This window comes from Sus scrofa, chromosome 8 (assembly GCF_000003025.6).
Source record: "Sus scrofa isolate TJ Tabasco breed Duroc chromosome 8, Sscrofa11.1, whole genome shotgun sequence".
Taxonomy (NCBI): Eukaryota; Metazoa; Chordata; class Mammalia; order Artiodactyla; family Suidae; genus Sus; species Sus scrofa.
In genome coordinates, this window is record NC_010450.4 from 11,636,382 (window position 1) to 11,652,590 (window position 16,209).

General features: G+C 46.7%; 1 protein-coding gene across 24 annotated transcripts in view; it reads right to left on the reverse strand.

The window, feature by feature from the left end:
- The window catches only part of LDB2 (LIM domain binding 2), a 396,329-nt gene continuing 384,798 nt past the window's right edge, over positions 4,679-16,209 (reverse strand). For 2 of the 24 annotated variants that reach the window (XM_021101049.1, XM_021101038.1), the window contains exons 6-9: positions 15,261-15,384; positions 12,141-12,292; positions 8,955-9,097; positions 4,679-6,043 (exon numbers count right to left, since the gene is read on the reverse strand). In XM_021101049.1, coding sequence (XP_020956708.1) covers positions 8,993-9,097; positions 12,141-12,292; positions 15,261-15,384 — 381 coding nt within the window. In that variant the 3' untranslated portion in view covers positions 4,679-6,043; positions 8,955-8,992. Of the gene's footprint in view, positions 6,303-8,954; positions 9,098-12,140; positions 12,293-15,260; positions 15,385-16,209 lie in introns of all 24 variants that reach the window. The other 22 variants (XM_021101048.1, XM_021101037.1, XM_021101047.1 and 19 more) reach the window with 15 other exon arrangements.

Here is a 16,209-nt window from a genome sequence, read left to right on the forward strand (position 1 = left end):
TCTCTGCTTTGTTCCAAGGAAGTGGCAAGTTGTGATCTCTGGCAAACTCTTTGACGCCCCATGAAATACACAGTGAATGCCAAGACCTCTGTTCCAGGCCAGAGAACACCTCCAAATACCCAACCTGCTGACTGTGCCCCTGGCAGTAAGTCATAAAGTGGTTCAGAGGCCAAGTGACATGATGTTGTCATTCCTGGGCTCTGGAATCTTGGGAAAACTGCTCGACTGCTTTAAGCACAATCCTCAAAAGGGGAGATGATAACCTTACCTCGCCCACAGAGATACTGCAAAGATTCAGTGAGATCATGATTTTCTCATGCTTAAGCTAACTCACACTACTGTGTCTCTTATTTAAACAGCATGATTTTGGAGTTCCCACTGTGGCTCAGTGGGTTAGGTATCCAACTAATTCCCATGAGGATGAGGATTTAACCCCTGGCCTCACTCAGTGGGTTAAGGATCCGGTGTTGCCGTGAGCTATGGTGTAGGTCACAGACCTGGCTCAGATCTGGTGTTGCAGTAGCTGCAGCTCTGATTCAACCCCTAGCCTGGGAACTTCCATATGCCGCCTGTGCAGCCCTGAAAACCAACAAACAAACAAGCAAACTTGGTTTGGTAAGAGGAGCACACTTTTGACCCCAAGGACCCTGGTTCATAGCGCACCTCACCACTTGTGAGCTGTGTGATAAATGTTGTCAGTTAACCTGCTTGAGCATCAGTCATATCTGTAAAAAGGGGTCCCTCATGCCAACTTCCATGGAGTAGCTGACAGGTGGTAGAGTGAGCGAGTGAAAAGGTACAAAGGTGGCAAGCTGGACCATTCAAGCAGAGTAGCCATGACCCGGTGCCAGCCAACTGTTACCATCCAGGGCTTCAGAAGTGTGAGTCTATGGTTGTTAGGTCTGCTTTGTTAAGAGATGCAAGAAATTTTAATTTTCATAGGCAATTCAGCAGTTTTTAAAGGTTGGCAAATCATTAGAAGTTTTTCAGGCGACTTTGTGCAGGCACCGGTGGGAGATTGGATTTTCAGTTGACTTGAACCCATTACCCTTGGAGTCTACAAGAGGGAGAGTAGACCCCACCCCACTGATGTTGGATTGTCCTTGGGACTTGCCTTAGGCAATGGCTGCAGAGTGAGAAAGTGTGTGTGTGTGTGTGTGTGTGTGTGTGGTGTGTGTGAGAGAGAGAGAGAGAGAGATTTGGTCTATCTTCTTTCACTTCTTCCCTGGCCCAGAGAAGAATATGCTCTTTCGGGAGAGGGGGGAGGCTACTATCCCCCCAGAAAGGGACTTGAGGGGCAAACCTGAAGTAGACTTGCCCCACATGAGCCCCAGTCCCGAGTGAGAAAAATAAGTTTGTGGTCATAGGCTGCTGAGATTTGTAGATTATACAAAGCAGAACTCAACTCATAAACCACCCTCAGCTTCCCAGTTTGAGAGATCCGGGCAAAGCACCCAGCAATGACTGTCACATAGTGTGTTCTTATAAATGGTTGCCCTTGGGATTTGTCTGGGCCTGACCAAATCTCCTGGGGGCTCTATAGTAGAAGTTAGGCTTAGGCCATGTTTTGTAAAATGTTTGTTTTGTGCTAATTCAGCCTCTGAGAAACCTGAACGCAGCCATCTCTGCTCCCTCTTAACGCCTCATACACCTACAGGGATAAATGTCATTTTACATGGTGCTATAGAATTACAGACTGTTTGTCACCTAGAGAAAAATGTGTGGGGAGTTTCCATTGTGGCACAGTGGCAATGAATCTGACTAGGAACCATGAGGTTGCGGGTTCGATCCCTGGCCTCGCTCAGTGGGTTAAGGATCGGTGTTGTCATGAGCTGTGGGGTAGCTCACAGAGGTGGCTCGGATTCTGTGTTGCTGTGGCTGTGGTGTAGGCTGGCAGCTAGAGCTCCGATTCAACCCCTCGCCTGGGAACCTCCATATGCCTCGGGTGTGGCCCTAAAAAAAAAAAAAAAAAGTGTGGTCAGCAGCAGTTTCATGATTTTTTTCTTGGGAGTTTTTACCTATATCTATTTCACCAACATGTAGCATAGAGTTTTGATATGAAGGATTCAAATAGGAGTGATTAAACTACTCAGACCTAGACAAGTTTAATGGGACAGCGAGGGATATTTAACAAAAGCAACAACAACAACAAAAGCTTGTAAGGGAAGAGCCAAGACAGAAGCGAGAACCAAGCACTCTTGGGTCCCAGAGGGGACAATCGAACCTGACCAGATTTTGGGGGGGCGTCTGGGGAACTTGGGACTCAAATTGGGTCTTTAAGAAAGAAGAGCTTTGGTGATGCAAGAAGGTAGGGACGGCCAAGAGGGAAAATCATATGCGAAGACCCATGGGACACAAGCACTTGGTGTCTTCAGAAAATCACGAGGAGTCTGGGTAGGATGGTGAATCAGGTACAGGTGGGAAAGGGCTAACATACAAGGGTAATGTAAGCAAGGACCAGGCTGTGAACTGCGTTGGTTGCCATAGAGATCTGCTTCCAAAGATGGCGGCTGTTGGTTCCTCCCCTCCCTGTAGGCACAAGCTACTTACCCATCAAGGAGTGGAGCCTGTCCCTCCAGGTCTTGAATCTGGGCTGGCTTGATGGATAGCAGAGACACGATGGTGTTTCCATTCTAGGCATTGGCGACTTATGGTTCTCCTCTCTTAGGATGCTGGTTCTTGGACCCCAACCATCATTCTGTGAAAACCCCCTGGAGAGGATCCATGAAGGCACGCCAGTCAACAGCCCTGACTTAAGCTCTACCTAATAACCAGCCACTTGACAGTGCCACCTAGAATGTCCAGTCTACCCTAAACTCTGATGAGTCCAGCTGACCTCTGATGAGTCCAGCGCTAGCCAGCATCTGTGCCCCTTAGTGTGGACCACCTGGCAGAGACCAGTGAGTGCTCAGAAGGGTAAGTGATAATAAATTGTCTCTTGAGTCTCTGAGTTTGGGGCTGATTTGCTATGCAGCGGTAGATAACCAGAACAGATGACAAACCAATTGTCCTAGGCATCATCTGTAATGATTGCGTACTGGTGACTTTAAAGAATTGATTAAAAAAGAAAACCTAAAATGGGGTGGGGGATAAAAAGTGGCAATTCTCTTAGCAGTACACTAGTGGGGAAGCAATAAAGTCTCCGCGTGCCTCTATTTCCTCAGGCTCTGTGGCTACCATGCTGCCTAGTTTCCTCCAAATGCTAATGTTCTAGGGGAGCAACGTGATGTGCTTAGAAAGAACCCAGGCTTTGTGGTCAAGGGAGGTGTGGAATCGAATTCCACCTGTGTCACTCATGAGCTCTGAGATGGGGCGAGTCACTTAATGAAGCACACTGTGCCCTGCCCAGATGCCCTTTCCCACCCATGCCAAGATGCTAGAACTTTTGCCTTCTAGTTTTGGCCTCTTCTCTGCAGAATAGCCCTTGGCTGATGGGAGCCATATTGTTCTGAAGTTTCCATCTGCCACACACCCTGGGGAAGGCTCAGCCAATGACGGGCTGGTACAGGTGCACAGAGGCCTGGTGGCCCAGCTCAGGAGGGGTAACTCTGTAATCTCTGTAGTGAGACCTATGCTCTGAGCCTTCCCCTGCACCGTGGACCAGACTCAGGACCTGTCTGCAGCTTCTTTCCTAGGCTCTTCCCTCATCCCTATCCTGCTCCCTCCACTCCCTTAAGGATTTTTTTTTTTTCTAAATAACACTCGCTCAATAAATCTGTGCCTCAAATCCTTGTCTCTGGCTCTCCTTCTGGGAATCTCAACCCAAGACAAGTATCCTCCTGAGCTTCTCTTTTTCAAGCCCCCTCCTCCTCCCCTTTTCCAGAACTGGCTGAGATGAAACATTCCTATGGCCTGGCACTTCATACACTTTCAATTAACACTAACAGATTTCCTCTTCCCTTGTCCTCATGGGTACAAAGTGGAAAAATATGATGAAGTTTCTTTTAACAAAAAGTCCTCATGTGAATTTTTCATAGTCTCTGTACAGCAAATCTTTTAGAAGAAGCAAACCAAAGCACTGATTTTTAAAAATGCGGAGATTAGGAGTTCCCTTGTGGTCCAGGGGAAATGAATCTGACTAGCATCCATGAGGATGCGGGTTGGATCCCTGGCCTTGCTCAGTGGGTCAGGGATCCAGTGTTGCTTTGAACTGTGGTATAGGTCACAGACACGGCTGGGATCCCATATTGCCGTGGCTGTAGCACAGGCCGGCAGCTGTAGCTCTGACCTTAGCCTGGGAACTTCCATAGGCTGCGGGTGTGGCTCTAAAAAGCAATTAAAAGGGGGAGGGGTTAAATAAATGCCTACTTGGCGGCGTGGTGAGGATTAGGTGAAATAACACCTGTGGACCGTAAACAGCGGTGTTTGGCACAGAGTAAGCATGCAGCAGGCAGAAGCCACTGCCCTTGCGTTTGGCCAGCTCCAGGGGTGCTGGCGAGTTCTTCCTTTCCCATCCTGTGCTCTCAGCCAGCACAGTACCTGGCACAGAGATACATCCCTGTGTCTGCCCAAGGAAACTGCAGGAAGCGGGGGGGAAAGAAACCACACTTTTAAAGGATGACAGAGTTCCCCCACTTCCCCTCTCTGTGGAGTTTGAGCCATAAATCCCAGCTCGGTCTTTCTCATCGTCGTGGTCCGACTTCTCCACCTGGGCTCACAAACACCCGGACGCACTTGCTTTGGTCGTTAACACAGTTTATTATTGGCACACTTATCAGTAAAGCATACATAAAATACAGCTGTTTTGTAACACACGGAGCCACTGTGTCTTTACAAGGGTGGAGGAACATATTAATATGCAAATGGAAAAATTAGTTCTTTTATAAAGTTTCACATAAATACACTGGAATTGCCCCCAAAGAAAAGTCCCCATAAAAGAACCAGGTGAGGGCTTTACAAAATATTATACAGGTAATATACTATGAAAAAGAAACAACAGTCAACTCAGATACAATACAAAAAAAAAAAAAAAACCCACAAAAAGAATTTCAGATTTATTCAACTGCCCACAAAATGAATGGATTACATGGCTTGAAAATATTTGGATCAACAGCAATTTTACAAACGCATACATTCTCAAGGGGCCAAGCACCTTTCTTTACATAAACGTCTGCCTTGGTGTCTTTGATGACAAAAAGACATTTCTTGTTTCAGCACTCGGGCTCCGTTGAACCTCCTCGGGCTCGAGGACCACCTGACATTAGCTTGGCCATAAATTACCCTGCTGGGCCCTCTTAGCTGTTCCCCAATGAACAAAAAGGATGAAGGAAACAAATATATAAAGGTACATTTAAATTACTTTCCAAAAGCGGATTTTTTTTCCTTTTCTTTTTTTACTGAAACAAGAAACTCTCAGATGCAAGTCAAAAAAGCAGAAAATATTTTACAATATTAAAAAGTCATCTGTAGTTGGGTTCGGCATAGAATGCGATTCTGAGCACGGAGGCTTGATTGACGGTATGGCCTTGGCTGGATGCAGGCGGGGTGGGGGGGGGAGGACATTTAACAAACGTGGGCAAAACCGAGCCAAGAGAAGCCCTAGCCTTCGCTCTGGTTTTAATTACGATCCGTGCCAGTATCTGTGTTACCTGTCAAGGCCTCCCGGGAGGGGTCATGGAAGTGTATTTGGAATGATCCTTTCAATTAAAAAAAAAAAAAAGCAAAGCAAGAAACTCGGATCATTGTGGTTTAGAAATCGGTATTGACGTGGGACGGTTTGAAAGTCTCCTCCTTCTTCTCCTGGTAAGTAAGGATGTGAACTAGTGAGTGTAACCCACGGGGCGAGTGACACGGATTCTGGCGCCCCTCAATCTTACTGGGAAGCCTGGGGCGGGGGGTTTTCTGATTTGGTCTCTTGAGTGGCGGGAGGTTTACTGCTCCAAGGGCTGCTGTTCCCCAGGGCGGGTGAATGGGTGAAGTCTTCTTCGTCGTCCATGCCGTTGGCCGCATCATACTGCGTGTTTTCTAATCTAGTGATTAGCCTTTCGTCCTCGTCCCCAAACTCACCTCCCATCAGAGTTGGCTCTCCTACCACCATCACATCCTGTGAACAGCAGCTGACATTATTACAGGGAAACCTTGGGAGAGAGAAGCTCAGCTTAAAACCCTAGTGGGAGGAGCTGGGGCAGCTAGGACAGACACACTCGTGTCCTGGACACTGGGGTCAAGTCTCAAGGTCGGGGGGCCAAGACGCATATTTGATTTCTACGGGAAATAAACATCGCCTCCTGACGTGTAACAACCACGCGAGTTTATGTCCTTAGTGCGCAGCCTGACACCGGAGAACGAGCAATGCTAGCAATCTGCAGAAATAAAAAAATGGATTTTTCAACATTAAAAAAATCCACGCTCTTCACTTGCCGACACTGGGGACTCTTGAGAGGGCTGTGGAACCTTCTGCTGGGCGCTTTTGCAAGACCTCCAAAGATCCACCGCTTTTTACTTAGGGCCTCGGGATGGCTTTGGAAACTAGCAGCCAACACGGGGAGAGTGCAGTTTTCTGCAGCTTTCGCAAAACCCGTTTCCAAATGGCGTTTTTCTCTGTCCCAAGGACGGTATACATTTTAATTGAAGACAGATCTCTCTTGCCTCTACTCAGCCAGGCCCTTTGATGCAGCCAATATCCTTGACATTCTGCTACTTAATTATGGTAATTAATTTAGGTAAAGTTTTCGATAAAAACAATGTTCACACTGATTTGACAATTTGCATAGCTAATTAAGTCATTAGCAAAAACCTGCTGATTGCCAACAAGCCCTGAATTTACCATCTGTTATTCCATGGTGCCTGTCACCTATCTCCACACAGGCAACCCTGCCACCAATCTGGGCAGTAAAGAGAACCAGTCTGTCCAGCTGGTGCCATAAAAGGAAGATGAAGAGAGCTAATTATAATTACATTGATGAAGCTGGTAGTCATCAGAAATGGAAGCATGCAAGAAGAATCCATCTAATCCCTCCTTCAAGTACAAATTGGCCTTCCGTGCAGACAAGGGAGCCACCTCCTGTGGCCAGGAGGATCGTGGTGGCCACTGCGGCAGAGGCATGGGGACCTCAGAGAAGAGAGCACACACACAGGGCACCGCTCCAGCCTCTCTGTTCAGAGGGGGCCGTGTAGGGCTGATGGGTGACCTGGGCGCGGGGTGGGATACTTGTCGGGTGGATCCTGAAGAGAGCCGTGTCTGCAGAAGGGTGCCCGGCTGCCATCAGCCTCCACTGAGGCTGGAAAATCTGGGCTGGCCAGATGCTGTGGGAGGCCTAAGTGGGCATTTCCTCATGGGGAGGCTAATTTGATGAAACGCCTTGACAGCTGGGCAAACATTCTTTTCAATGGGGCAAGAGAGGCTTGTCCGGGGCAGAATATCAGCAGAATTCTGCCTGTGGTTAGGACAAAGTCCAACAGGCCCTCCAGGACCCTTCTAGACTTTTGAAGGTGCGAGTTGAATAAATCCCTTAGTGACCAAGATTTGTTTTGGATGGAAAACCTTGTTTGTTTGATTGATTGATTCCCCTGGAATGAGGGGGAGATAATGGATAGGTTTCGCCCTGTGTGTTTTCAGACTCATCTCTCTTGGGAGCTGAGAGCAATGATTTTTAAAGAGAAAGGCCCCCAAATGACATAAACGCCTGTACTGTGACCTGGGGAGGCTCAGCCAGCGAGGTGCTGGCAGGCTATTCAGTTGTGTGCTTCCAAGAATGTCTTTACGATGCACCAAAGAGCCAGATGTGACAGCGACATGTGGGGGGCGTGCGAGGACGCAACGTGAGATGCAAACCAGGCAGAGCCTCTTGAGGGGCAAGAATGAATTTTAAATGGCACGTGGCCTCCACCTGACCCCTTGGAGTGTTGAGGATTTAGAAGTGCTACTTTGTCACTTACAAAAAAAGTGCCACACTTATGATCAGGAACAGAGGCAGGTGGAAGACCGGGTTAAGATGGAGCAGAGAATGACTTGAGGTTAATCCCATCTCATGACCTGTGTGCAGCACGCTTTGAAGGGCTGGGACAAAACACATGCACAAGGTGGGTGTGGGGGCGGGGGGCGCAAGAGAAGACTGTTAGAACGGACAGGTGGGTCTGCGTTAGTACTGTGAGTCCAAGGTCATGGCAAGAGCCCCGGAGAACGTGAGGAGGTCAGCATGGTTTGGAAAAAGAAGCCAACTGAAGCGTGATCATTAAGAAAGAGGTTCCCAACACTCCAGAGGCCTTCACGGTATCAGAAAAGAGTAGTCATTCCAGAAAATACTACGAAAAGAGTGATTTGAATCATTTCCAAAGGGGCTCATAAAATGCTTGGTGTATCCTTGCGCCAGGAACACAGCTGGAAAAGAGGCCCAGGCAAAGATGCTTCTGAGCATCCTACATTTCAGAGAAATGCCACATTTGCCTTTCTGATTATAAAAAATATCCTCACCTGGGTACATCATCGTGCACGTACGTGTGCGAGTGTGGGTACATGCGTGTGAGTATGTGTGAGCGAGGAACGGATGGCAAGTTATAAAAGAAACGTGTGCTAAGGATTTAATACACACTGGGATGCTCAAGGCCTCGACACAGTTAGGCACACGACTCTCCCTGGCTGTTCTAAAGCTCTGAACTGGCCTAGGGGTTGTCCACTCAGGCAGGCTTGATCCGTTATCCTCCCACGTAATATACGTTCGGGGCTCCCTGTAACGAGGGGATGCTGGCACCCCTTTCCCCACACCCGCACATCTTTGAAAATCCGCCCCTCCCCTCCACATTCAACATTGGCCCTGAGAGTCGCCCTTCCTTCCCCGTCTCCACTCGCTCGTGGTGGGTCCCACTGGGGGCGCTGTCGGTTCCGATGAGAGGAACCCCTATGGCCTCGACTCCCCATGAGGCAGCCCTCTCTTCCTCGCTAGAAGCCTGGAGGTGCCACCAGCTCTCACCCGTGTCACATCCTCTCACGAATCCCCCGTGCAAGGACCACCAACCTCTGAGGAGGACTGGAAGTGACTCCTTTCAGGGCCCCTCAATGCTTCTCCTTAAATTGGCCAGAAGGGGTCACTGCTGTTGAATGATACAGGTCTCCATCCCTCCCAGGGTTGAGGCTGCAGTTCGGGATCGCTCCTAGCCCCTGCTCATGGAGTGAGAAGCAGAATCCAAGGATTAAACCCTAGCCCTCGCCGCCGGTCACACACGCTGCTGCCGCCGGGGCAGCTGGGCGGACCACAGCTGTGGTCGGTAGCGCGCCCAATCTCTTTGAGCCTTGGGACTGAGGCGGCCAAGGCCTCCGGATTGCATTTCTATTTAAACAGGAGAGGGGTGTGGGTCGTTTGGGAGACAGGGTTAAAAGATGTGGTCTCTGCAAACCAGCCGGCACCTGTTTGACATTCATTCAGCTGGAGTACGTACGGAAATTTGCACATTTTCCTAACCTGGATAACTTCCCTGTTTCTCTCGGCCATTCCTCCCTTCCTTCCTTTCTTTTTCTTTTCTTTTTTTTTTTTTTTTTTTTTGTCTTTTTTTTCTATTTTCTTGGGCTGCTCCCGCGGCATATGGAGGTTCCCAGGCTAGGGGTCGAATCGGAGCTGTAGCCACCAGCCTATGCCAGAGCCACAGCAACACGGGATCCGAGCCGCGTCTGCAACCTACACCACAGCTCACGGCAACGCCGGATCGTTAACCCACTCAGCAAGGGCAGGGACCGAACCCGCAACCTCATAGTTCCTAGTTGGATTCGTTAACCACTGCGCCACGACGGGAACTCCTCCTTTCTTTTTCTTAAGGCTGCACCTGGGATCTGAGCTGCATCTGCGACCTACACCATTGCTAGTGTGAGGCCAGGGATCAAACCTGCATCCTCATGGGTACTAGTGGGGTTCGTCACTCGCTGAGCCACAACGGAAACTCCCTCTCTGGGCCATTTCTAAATTCTCCTTAATGAAAAATCCTTGATTGCATGGCATCGGGATAGCACAGACATTCTGCTCACACTTTCTAAGGGCGCCTAGTTCTTGTTCAAAGGGTCAACTCATTAAAAAGCCTCTTGACACAGGTCTTCCACCAAAATGCAGTTGTTGGTTGGGAGGACAAGAGCATACTGGGGTAGAAAAAGAATGGATGCTCTTTTTTTTTTTTTTTTTTTTTTTTTTTTTTTTAAAAAAAAGGAAATGATTCTGACTGGGCCAAGTATGTCAGAAACGGGGCCACCAGGCTGCTCATCTACGCATGGCAGACATCACTAGTGGATGGCCCACCAAATCCAGTCCAGGCCTCAGCATCTTCTCAAGACTGTATCCTGTGAGCTGACACCAGGAGACTGAGCTGGCAGGAAAGAGGAAACCTGTTGATTATCATCCGTTAGACAGGATGACAGGGCTTGGGTCTTTTTGGTTTTGTTTTCTTAAAGTTTTGGTGTTACCAACACCTGGTATAGTGGGGGACACATAGCAGAAGCTCAGAAAACACTGGGTGAGCTGATCAGAATTCTTGCAGCCACTATCTCTTTAAGTAGCTACGCCAGCGTCCCAGGTTTCTCTGGAATGTACTTTGTTCGTGAAAACTAACAAATGCACGTTTCTAAAACTCCAGACTGAGATGAATAAATGGGCTACTTGTGTGCATTTTTTAGGTTGATTTATTTACACCTGACCACTTCCTTCTATGCATTTTCCGGCTTCACCAGGAGTAGGTATCACTTACTAGCACCTTAATAAAGACTGTTTTTTTTTTTTTCCTCCTTTGACTTTTTTTCCCCCCTGACTCTTCAGGGGTGATAGCCCAGTTCAAAAAAAACTGAGGTGACTCTGGTGTTATTTAAGGACCGCAATTCCTAGTGGCCTTAAAACTGAAATGGCACCTACCCCATCAGCTGTCCACTCTCTCGCGCGTCCTTCTTTCTAATGGAGTGAGAATGGCAGCCATACCCTCTGCCTATGGAGGGTGGGAGGAGAGGCCAGGAAATTCTCAGGAATTTCCAATGGAATTTCCAATGGAAAATGGGAGAGGGCGGGCAGGGGACAGACGTGAAAGATACCTTTAAAAGTAAGTGGAGAATCCCCTGGAAAGGAAGGTGCACTCTCACATGGAGAGAGAGGGAGGCGTGTTTGAATGAGAAGTATGAGGACAACAGACTGAGAAGAGGGAAGAGTGAGAAAGAGGGAAAAGATAGAACTGCTTTGGTTGCGGGAGGTCACAGGGAAGGGCAACTTTTGAAGACATGGTGTCTAGAGGGTGTCTAGGAGGCACCCCGCAAATCCCAGGCTTTGAAGGACAGTCAAAAGCCCGAGGAATGGGGAGGTGACAAGGACAGCAGCAAAGGAGAAGCCACAGGCCATTATGGTGGGAAGAAGGGGCAAGAAACGCTCATAGGAAGCAGGAGAATGGAAAAGCCTAAGTGGTCTCATCGTGGGATGAGGCAGTCGGGGTCAGGAAGGAATTAGGCAGAAAGGAGAGAAATGGGGAAGAAACTAGAGGAGATGAAGAAAGTTCTCGCACAGTTCACACTCTATGGGGACCCCGTCAGCGGTCAGCTTTGGAGTTCAAAGAAGCTCCCTCTGAGTGGCCCATTTCCTTTGTCAAGACCCAGACATGAAAGACAGGGGTCAGGAGGTCAAGAGAGTTGAGACCAAACCCGGGCGGACCCTCCCCCTAAGCTCATGAACCTGCTGAAGCAAAATCCACTGAGCTGCATTTTTCGTGGCCTTGAGTTCATTACCTGAGTCTTAAAATAAGAAAGGGATGCCTGTGTCCTGTGGGGGTGGCGTGGGGTGGGTGGGGGGTTAGAGTCAAATGACACCCTGGAGCTCGAGTGCCGGGGCGCTAGTTGCCAGTGGAGCACAGGGTCCCTGCGATGGTGCCGAGAGCCCTTTTTATGCCACCAGGCACACTGCTAAAGAGATATTTTAATTAAACCTGAAGTGACATATCTCCTGTCTGCGACTCTGATGGCTTTTTAATTCAGGTCCCACAGCAGCCCAGGCTCTGCATTCTCCTTCCTATTTTTAATTCCCAGTTTGCAGGGGATGGTTTCCAGGACCAAGTTCCTCCCTGCCCTCCCCTCCCCCCGCCCCTCCCCACCCAGGTCTTGGCAGCGCAAAGAGACTTTCCTGGGGGCCCCTGGATTCGGGAGACAGACAAAGGCAGGACGTCAGGCCTAAGAGGAAAGCGAGACTTACAGGTACCTGACTGGACAGACTCAGGTTGGCGGCCGGCGTCTTCTTCTTGCTGCCCGTGCTGTTGGCGTTGTTCCCAGCGCTGCTGTTGGACGTGCTGCTGGTGGAGTTTTTCCTTTTTCTCCGTTTAGTTGTTGGTTGCCTTGTGGGTTCTGCTGCAGGAAGGAAAATGGTAGAAGGATCAGTTCCAGGGCGACCCCAGAATACGGTCCCCTGCAAGGGAGCTGTTTTTGCACCCTGAAAGGAGTGGACCATTTATTATTTTTTCCATTTCTTTTAACTTGACGAAAAATAAAAGAAGAAAGCTGATGGTTTCTTTTTAGCACAAAATGATTGAAACTCTTCTTTGGTCTCTCGATAGAAAGATTTGGGTTTAATTGTTCTTTCTGATTTTATCTCTATGTCTGGAGCCTATGAACATAACTTAGGGATGAGTTATACCACTCTCATAGTTTGAACTTAAAATATTGTTAGTTATGAATTTTGGGAAAAAATTTTTCTTTCCTCTGGTGTATCTTCTTTTTTATAGCAAAAGGAGGGCTCTGGGATTCCTAGGGAACTCCTGAGGGGTGAGAGAAGCTGGCAGTTAAATTAGTGAGCCACTGACTCACAGCAGCACCTACTGGTTAAATGTCATATTGCAGCCCAGCTCTACTACACCTTGAAATGCTAAAAAGAGGAAGGGTCCATTCCATCAGCCATCAATGTGCAACTTAGGGATTCCCAAGCTCAGTAGAAATACTAATGGTTTGGACCTTGGTGTTTAAAGGACACAACTAATTTCAAAATTCCTGGGGAGAAGGTGTCTTAGTATGCTACAGCCAACATATTAATGAAGGGAAGCTAGACCTCTTTCAGAAGGGTCTGTTTAGAAATAGAAAAAAAAAAATTTTGGACCCAAAGGAGGAGGCGACATCATTGGAAGTATAAGGACTTGAGGAAATGTATGGTTAAAAAGAATTTATGTATTATGTATGGTGGGCATTACTCAATGTGTTCATATTCTTAATATTTTCTATTTCATTATTTTATATTCATAGCAACTCTATTAATTATATACTATTATAATCTTTGTTTTGAGATTGAGAAATCTTCAAAAGCCTATTCCAGGCAGTTACTCAATGAGTTGGAAATGGCATGTTAAGAGCATCCTTTTTGCTAATCCTATTCCAGATCCGTCTCTGATGGAGAGAAGGTAAGCCAGGGCCATACTGAAACTAAGTGAGGGAGACCTTGTAGCATTTTCTTAACACACTGATGCTGCTTCTGATGGATGGGGGCGGGGGTCGGGGGAGGAGTTGTCTCCTTTAGGGCCCATTTCAGAGCCCTAAAGCCATCATGTTATTCCTGACTTTTGATGAAGAAGATTATGTTTCTATTTATCAACCATATTTTCTTTTATAAATATTTTAATGTTAAAGATTTTCATCAAAGGGTCTAACACCTCTATCCATAGAGATGTTATGAATGCTGCTTATTTTGACAGTTATGGAAACAGGAAATGGAACTGTTCCAGCTCATGGGGTTGGAGGAGAGTTGAGCAGTACATTCGAAAGTCAAGCAAATGCCCAGGTTTCCCATTGACAGGCGTCTTCTTCCTTTGACGTGAATTGAAATCTGCTATTTAAAAAAGAAAAAAATCTGTACTTTCTTCGTGGGATTTTGGGGAAATCAACCTAAATTATATGCTCTGGATCACTCTCACTGCAGTAGGTGGCTCTATTGGTAGAGTCATGAATTGAAGACATAAAAACCTATTGTGACATAAGCCTCATTGATTAGCTTAGAGCTAACTTGGGCAAATTACTACTTTAAATCTCAGGGCTATTATGTAAAACGGGAATAACAAGAAATACCCATAAGGTTATTGTGAGGATTCAATAAGAGAATGGAAGGGCTGAGAGGGCTGCAATTCGTAACTGTTTCATGTAGTGTTGTACCCACAGTGGCTAGAGCAGTGCCTGGCACCTAGTAAGAGCTCAATAAATAATTGTTGAATGAATGACAAAAATAATCCATAATATATGAATTATATGTGCATCAGTTGGGAAATATAAGGGTATGAAGCATTTAGCGAGTGAATTTTTTTCCCATAAAGGCTTATGGATATTCAAAGAGAAAATAGGGCCAATTTAAGCACATTTAATGTATTTGAAAAATAATGTTCTAAATGTCTAAAATTCCCCTAAGATGGAGAGGTAACTATTCTATGTAAAATAATGCCCATTTTTCTCAGCTTTCTAAATATGTACTTGGTTACATCTGCTCTATTCACTTTATATAAAACACCTGGCCAATTACCAGCAGAAGGTGACCATTATATTTTGCGATTCAGAAAGCTATGTGCCTCGTGTTAATAATTACTCTTTATAAAAATAATTCTTAGTGAATGGATACGTTTTGCTTTTATGATCAATGAGGCTCGACACACGCCTGGGAGTGAAAATGTATTAGATAGAAAGACAATTAATGATGACTCGAAGCAGTAATTTCAGAACCCCAGCAGGAGACTCTAGAATCTAAACTGCATTCTAGGGAAGTGAGAGCAATGGAGTCTTTTATGTATGCTCTTCATGATCAGAGCACCCTTTGATATTATGCATTTTTAAAAATACAGCCAAATTTATGGATTCATTTCCTTCCTCCCTCCCTCCTTCGTTCTTCCTCTCTGCCTCCTCCTATTCTTCCTTCCTTTCGCCCTCCCTCTCTTTCTTTTTATAATTTCTGTCATTCTTAAAAGAACAAACCAACCCATCGCAAGTCATGAGAGGCCACCAGTTTTGTCCAGTGGAACAACCCCTGGACTGAGAGACGGGGAACCTTGGTTCTAATTTTGGCTTTGTTCATGTCTTCGTGGTAACACTATATAAATCAGGTTCCTTCTGAGGGTTTCCGGTCCCAATCTAGAGAGTGGGGAGACCACAGAGGGATGACCGTGGAGTCTCTGGGGTGACTGGGGGGAGGATGTTTGTCCCTGACACATTCCGTATCTCTGAGTCTGACGTCATGGTTAGAAAATCTTTCATGAACTAGATGGATGATCACTTCCTTTTCACATCCCTTCATCCCCTGAAGAAGCCTCAGAAGAAGCTCGGGGACTGAGCATGAAGGACAAGGTCGTACCTGGCGGTGCCACCATCCGCTGCCACTTCTGAAACAAGCAGGTCTTCAGGCAGTCTCGTGGACTGAGGTTGTAAGTTTTATGTCTGGACATCAGTTCCTGCATTGGCTCCAGTATTACACACAACTGCAGGGAGTTCAAAGACAGCCGCGTTTCACTACTTGATCATATCATTTGCAATAAATAATGTTAACAGCTGGAATCCATTAGAAAGCTTGAAGGTGTTTTTTTTTTTTTTTTTCCCCTCCTGGTTTTGATTTTCTTTATAGAAGTTTAGAGGAAAAGAAATAGTACCAACACTTGATAATGCCCACTTAATTTACTAGGCTTTATAATATCATAACTATTGCTGAATGTGATTTACACACACACACACACACACACACACACACATACCCCACATGTTCTGTGCAGACGGTCGGGTGGATATATGCAGTTCTAGTCTCAATTCAAATGATTCTCTCTGGTTAAAGAAAAAACTCTCTTCCGTGCAGCACTGCATGCCCTGACTTCTACCCTGGTTTCTGCTGTTGTTGCTGTTTGTATACTCACACACTGTGGGTTACAATGCTAGACTATGTAGATTATATGGCAGTGAAAGCCATCCTTTAAGTTTTGGAGGACTCCAGGTAGGTTTCTGATCCTAATTCTTAGAGAGGGCCACGATGAACACTATTTTATTTTTGTTCATGTACTTATTTGTACTTGACAAGAGATGAGAGTGTCAGTGACAAACGCTGACTTTCATTCAGGGTGGGAGTTTTCCCCCTGCTTCTGCACATGGCCGCCTTCTTCCCTCCTTTGGTTAGATTTCCCAGCTGTACTTTGGTCCAAGACACTTGACGACAAAGATTAATGAATGAAATAAGAAAGTAAATCCATTGAAGATTGCCTTGGACTTTTCTGAATCCCTTCTCCGTTGGAAGCCTATCAGAACACGGCTGCATTGAG